At 36.7% G+C, this 6,923-nt stretch overlaps 1 protein-coding gene across 1 annotated transcript; it reads right to left on the bottom strand.

Annotated features, from left to right (window-relative positions):
* Positions 1-2,390: 2,390 nt before the first annotated feature.
* Positions 2,391-6,723, bottom strand: LOC111306700 (ethylene receptor 2). Its single transcript, XM_022904505.2, has 3 exons — positions 6,305-6,723; positions 3,885-5,776; positions 2,391-3,428 (listed from the first exon to the last, which is right to left on the bottom strand). Exons 2-3 carry the CDS (start codon positions 5,631-5,633, stop codon positions 2,883-2,885), a joined length of 2,295 nt encoding a protein of 764 aa, XP_022760240.1. The 5' UTR covers positions 5,634-5,776; positions 6,305-6,723; the 3' UTR covers positions 2,391-2,882.
* Positions 6,724-6,923: the final 200 nt, after the last annotated feature.

Below are 6,923 nucleotides of genomic sequence, written 5' to 3'. Positions count from 1 at the left end.
GTAGTACTGATCAGATCCATTATATTAATATATGATCTTTGTTTGACCAGGTTGTTTGTTGGTCCTGAAATCATATGCCTTGGATATTCCAAGAACCAATGCTATCAGCTTCATTATGATTTGCCACCTTCCAAGAGACACCGCTCAAAGTTCTTGTTCAAAGATCATAAAATTATAGAGGAACCGAGGAAGACTAGAATTATAGAGTGGGTCCTCCTTTTTTTTTTCTTTTTTTTCTTTTGGTTTTGGCTTCAAATATGATGAACACTCCTTGGACAAGGAATCGAACTTGACGAGATTCATAAATTGCGTATAAAAATCATATGATTTTGACTATGTAATTACATAATCAATAATATTTAATAAATTAAAATTTTAAATTTTAACATATATAATCATTTTATATTTTTATATTACGATTTTTTATGTTTAAAAAATAAAAATCTTCATTCAGTCTTCATTATTTTTTCCTGTGTCTTTAAAATAATACAATCGGTTGTTTTCTTCTTGATAAATTGATATTAATTAGTCAATTTCAAAAAAACAAATGAAAACCACAAATCTCTCAAACCCAAAAAAAAAAAATCTAAAGTTTGAAGAATGATAAATTAGCAGCCATTAGAAAGGAAAAAATGAAGGAAACAAAAGTTAAGATAAAGGGGGAGAACTTACATGCCATAGGTGCAAATTACAATCAAGTTAATGTTTGAAAAGAACCAAGCCATTGTTTTACCTAACCATGATTGTTGACTGTGGAGTGAGCCACCAGCTTAATACTGATTCCAAGAACCTGCAACAGAGTTGACAGGGATAGGGATAGGAATAGGCAAAAGCGACGGCCAGCCAGTGGAAGGATTTTTTTGGGGGAAATGGTCAAATTCCAAAAGGTCAAGTCCTTCCAAATCAATAAAATAATCATAACCCGGATGGAAATTTTGTATGGCGTAGAGTTATAGGCCAAATAAATCTTGGGTCTCAGATCTGTAGGGTTGGGGTTTTTAGGGATAACAAGTGGTCCAGGTGGCATTAAGTTTTTGAAACCACAATAAAAATAGAGAAAGTAAAGAGAAATATTTGAAGAAAATGAGTGTATATACGTACTGAGGTTCATGCATGAACTTGGAAGGCAAAGAAACAACAGCAAAAGCTATTGCTAAATTGATCCATACTCTCCCATCATTTCCTTTTTCCCACTTTCTCAACGCAACAGGGAACTTTTTTTTTTTTTGGAAAGGCACATAAATTCACATCATTTCTGTTTCTTTTAATTTCTTCCAAATTCAATAAAACAATCTTCTAAAATCTTTAAATCCAATTCAAGATGTGATTAATAAATGAAACATAAACAACATGCCCATTTTTGCCAGCTAAGTAAGTCCTTGAAACAATATAAAAAACTTCGTCTCGTGATTATTAAATTTCATTTAGAAGCTTGATGAGATATCCAATGCAGTTTTGCCACTCCACCGTGGAAAAGAATGCCATGGAAATATCCTATGCGAGCAGTTTTAGCACTCCACCGCGATGGGAAAGAGTGCCATGGGAATCCTTCCAACGCTTAAAAGTTGAAGCCTCAGTAATAAAAAGAAAGTGTGGTTCAAAACTATAGGAATAATAGTAAATTATTTTGTTGTTTCGAACACTAAAAAATGGGTAACCCTTTCCACTAATACCTTAAGAAATCATCTGAGTCAGAAATTTTGATGCATTGGGAAGATCAGAAACTGGATGGGTTAATACTCAAACGATAATGGAAACTGGATTCAAAAGAATTTAGTTGCGGATCGTCGGGCCAATGAAAACTAGACGCAACTTCCAGGCGTCCAGATCCATTAGCAAGTACTGATTGAAATATCTCTCACTTGCTGACATGACACGAGTTAGGTATCCTAGATTTATTTAACTTTTTTGTGCTACGGCCTTTAACAAAAAGGATTGCAGGTTCATTGTTTCCAGTCATTGTTTCAGTGGCTTTGGGCACGAAAAAATTGCTGGTTGGCTGACGCGTAAGGTGCAAGGCAAATGACTTTGCCATCTTGGTAGGAACGCATAACTAAATATTTTCACATATTCCATCTTTCCATCGCAATTCGCATGCTCTTTGTTACACTATATTTTTCTTAAACCCTGGTGCAATGGGAGATAAGAAACCAGAATACGTTTACTTGCAGCGCATGCTATGTATCCCTTTGAATTTAAAGCTTTGAAACTTGCGAAGATTATAATTCTTCCAAGCATGTCAACTTTTCCATGGTGAGTAGCAGTTTCGTACCAGTATCAAAGAGGGAATAGCACAAAACACTGTTCCTTAACACTACACTTGTTAGCCTATACCACATGCAAGTAGACATCATGTAACCACCAGATATTTCATTTGTGACAAACGGATAGAACTAGCATGAAACAAAGCATGCTGATGAACAAATTTCTATAAATATGTTTCGCAATATTTTTCAACTAGAGATATTTTAAATTGTCTGTGAACAGTTCATTTTCAAAGGCACACAATGTACAGCCTTACAATTGCCAAGTTGCATCTATGCTAGAGAACTCTGGGTACATTCCCGACTGCTCTAACAACTGTAATAAGATCGGCAATAACTTTATCTAGCTAGTTGTGCATTGTGCATGTAATGTATTTTATTAGAATGATGTGTTGAAGAAAATTCTAATAAAAACTATTGATTAGATCTGAAGCTATCTATGCAATTGCACAAGAGCTTTAAATGGGGGAAAAGGTAAAGGAGCTAACTTTGTATACCATTTTTGACTGTAAATGTTGTGTAGCATCTCTATGAAGGAAGCTCGGCGGGAAATTGAAGGGGCCAAAGATGCCATCTTAGTTTATCCGCATATTGATTCATAACTTAAAGCAGGAGTCATCACACAACTTGGTTTGCCTGCATCAGGACTTTTCGAAGCTCAACGGCAATTTCTTGTAATAGCACTGGTTTTCGAATAACTCCATTTATTCCAATCTCCTTACATTTTTCCCTGATATCTTCATAGACACTAGCAGTCATGAAAACAATCAATAGCCAACTACGACTTCGGAACTTCCGAATTCTCATTGCAACATCAAATCCATCCAAATCGGGCATCTGAAGCTCCAAAATAACAATCTGGAATGGAGATGGGGCTGAACCAATAATAGCATTGAGGCAATCAAATCCAGATGACACAGCAGTAACAATGCATCCTAACTTCTCAAGAAGCTTTCGAGTCACAGCACGGTTCACATCATCATCATCAGCAAGTAAAACTTGCAAGCCTCTGAAAAGAGAGTTGGAGCATGGCTGGTCTGAAGATTCTCCAGAGTCAGTTATTGTTATACTGATGGATGATCGGACTTGAAACCGAATAACAAATGCCATGCTTTGAGCAGAACCTAGAGGATTTTTTACTACCCAGATGTTCCCATGCATCATCTGCAAATTTTGTTGAGATCATCAGAAATAAATTAATCGGAAAGCTGTATAAAAAAGATTTAAAAAGTGAAGAAAGATTATTATGATATGTTTATAGCACCATTCAATGTGTCAACACTAAATTTTCAGTCAATTAACGCTTCTAGCTTAGGCACTTCCTCATAGAAACTGTCAACCCATGAGTAAAAAGTTCTAAAAGGAAAACTCTGCAATGGTTTCAGAATGAATCCGAGCAACCAAATCCTTGGCCTTATATAGGACAAGGAGCATTATAAGACAAACCGTGCAATTAGATAATGACACAAAACCAGATGAAGGATTTTTCATCAGCCATTCATTAGGTGATAAAAAACTCCTTATCCTACTTAATGTCCTACCATGCTGCAGATTTTATATGTTTTTAGTACTCTATTACTTGCTTAATCTGTCTCTCGGCAGACAATTTACTATTCCTACCTGCACTAGCTTTTGGCAAATGCTGAAGCTCAAGTGTTCCTCAGCACCATGGCTGTTGTATCTTCTTCCACTGATCTGCACCTCCGACATTGAACAGCCCTCTGATTGAGAATTGCTATTGTCAATCCTAATTTCAAACTTGATATGTACATCTCCATCAGAAGAGCTGTTTCTCCAGGCTGCCCATCTCTGATCATTCCGTTCCTGACTACCACTCTCTGAGAACACCCGAAGTACTACAGTTCCCCCTCCACTATTGCCATCCAATAGGCTCCCAACCATATGCAGTATCACTTGAAACACTCTCCTTTCATCACCATAAACAAGATCAGGCAAGGACTTCTCAACCTCAATTGAAAAACCAAAACCCCTATAAACACACAAGCATTTGGCAAGGCATGCTGCTTCTTTTATCATGGAATGTAATCGAAGAGATCTCTTCTCCAATGGTGATCTTCCACCACCCATTGTTGAAATATCCATCACATCGTTTATCAAGGTGGATAGAACATTGCTGGACTTCATCATCGAATCAACAATAATTCTTTGATCATTATTCAAATTTCCATCCTGCATCATTGAAAGCAGGCCTAAAATCGAGTGCATAGGCCTCCTCATTCCATCACTCATTACCTTCTGAAATGCATTTCTAGCTTGGCTTGCCCTCATAGCATTCTGTCGTGCCAGTTGTAAAGCCCGGTTTTGCTCAGCCAATTTCTCCCTCATGAGTTGGGACTCTTCAAGAACTGCAGCATGAGAGACTGCAACAGCCACCTGATCAGCAACCACCTTAACTATCTCTAGCTCCTGGTTGCTCCATGATCTATGTTGTTCACTAGGAAGAACACAAACCAATATTGCATAGCATGTCTGAACTAGTTCAGGAGTTCCACCTTTAAAATTGGATACACGAAGCATCGGCATCCGAATTGCAGCCACTGGTCCTGGTTCACCATACTCTCCATTGCTAGCAGCAGCAAGTGCTGAGTCTGGCTTAAGGATATTAACTCCATCACTTCCTTTAATCCTTACAACATCTGGATCAGTAATGGGAATGGTAAAATTATATGAATAGTTCCTTCCTTTGAGTTCATGAGTCAGATTCATCTCTGTCTTGATCTCATTAGGCATCCAAACAGCACAATTTTGCAAACCTAATGTCTTGGACAACTCTACCATTGTTGTGTACAAAATGGTATGCCTATCCAATGATTTACGAATTTCTTGAGTAAGCATGCGGACATGCAAACCAGTCTCCTTCTGTTTCATTATAATACCAACTTCCCGCCCAAGGTCCCAAGCCTTTTTCTTCAGCATAAATTCTCTCACTTTGACTTTGAGAAGCAATGGAATGAGCGTGATAAGCGTAATAGCAGTGGCACATGAGACCAAAGCAGTGAGCATCTTGAAAACAGTGAGAGCCAACATGAGTTGAAAAGGATGGGGACCATAGGTCCATCCATTGAGCAAATGGGTCAATCCACATAGCACAATGAAGGCAATGAACTCAAAAAGGACCCATTTGAATGGCACGTTTGAGCAGCTAACAAAGTAAAGCAGCTCAATAGGGATCGAGAAATATGCCACAGCAATCAAGAAATCACTCACTCTTTGAGTCTCTAAGATGCTCTCAATGCTCCAAAAACTCCCCTCATCATCACAATTACACCTCGGAAAGCCATTATCTGCCGCCGATACAGAAATTAGAAGTGAAGAAATCAACAGCCCAGGAGCTAATGTTTTTAACATTGCATCCAAGTGGACCGTTACCCTTTCATTCAATCCATTTATTGATAGACCTTTTCAGTCATTTCCAAAAACTTTAATCCTCTATCTGAAACACATTTCACTAGAGCTGCAACCTTATAATTCCAAGCTTCAATTCTCATTGCCTGTAATGGAAACACAACTCAATACTGAAGAAAAACATTAAAAACAAACCAAAATGTGAAATTTCATAGCATGGAATTAAGATCTAACACACTGAACATCCCAGAATTAGGTAAAATGAAAACAAAATCGTTGGTCAAAATAATTTAATACCAAAATCTTTTTCTGATTCTCAACCTCAAATTTCATATTTTTATTAGTTTTTATCATATGAATTATCAAATAGTACAGTAACAGAAGAACACAACGTTTTCTTCACTTAAAAGAAATACATAGAATTTTTTATAGTTCATTTAACCAAGAAAGGGAAAAAGAAAAAAAAGGAATAAGCTTTAGCAGAGCAGCCCCACACAATAAAAAAAAAAATTAAAACAATATAACCCAGAAACCAATAAACAAAATAACAACAAATATGAAAAACAGAAACCAACCCATTTCTTCTGATAATCCCAGAAATGCGGACTCTAAATCAAACCCCCCCCCCCCAAAAAAAAAAAAAACCCAGAATTTAAAAACCAAAGAAAACTTACCCGAAACCAGAAGCCAGCAAAACAAACCACCTTCAGATCTTTAGAGTTTCTATCACATGCAAAGCCAAAGACATATTTTTGATGACTCCAAGCTCAAGTATATAGCATTCCAATTCAATCACTCGCGGGCCATTTGATAGGTTCAAAGAACCCAGCACCAAAACCAAAGAAGAAAAACAAAAGATGTTTTTTTTTTTTTTAATTATTCCAAAAAGCTTCCGGTTTCTTTTATAAACCACTAAAACAAAAACAAAATCAAGAAGAAAAGGCAAAACAAGCTGTTTTCTTAGTTCTGAGTCAGGTTTTAGTCTTGTCCTCTTCTCTTTTTCCTCCTTCAAAGCTTTCCTTTACATAGCAAACAACCTGCTTACTTTTTTTAATATTTTTTTTCGGTTTTCTTTCAAACTTCAAACAAAAGCAAAGAAGCAGAACTCCAAAGAACCCAAAAACCCCAATACCAAAAACGGCAGTTTTTTTTAGACGAAATGAATGAGAGAGGTTTTGGTTTTAAGAGAGGAAAAGGGAAATGTATATATGTAGGTTAGCGCCGTTGTTTTTGTAAGAAGCTGAAAAGAAAAAGAAGAGAGAGAAAGAAGAGGAAGAAGAAGAGAGGGAAAAA

This window comes from Durio zibethinus, chromosome 22 (genome assembly GCF_047325235.1).
Source record: "Durio zibethinus cultivar Kanyao isolate XHJ-2024 chromosome 22, ASM4732523v1, whole genome shotgun sequence".
Taxonomy (NCBI): domain Eukaryota; kingdom Viridiplantae; phylum Streptophyta; class Magnoliopsida; order Malvales; family Malvaceae; genus Durio; species Durio zibethinus.
This window is presented reverse-complemented; position numbering and strand designations above follow the sequence as displayed.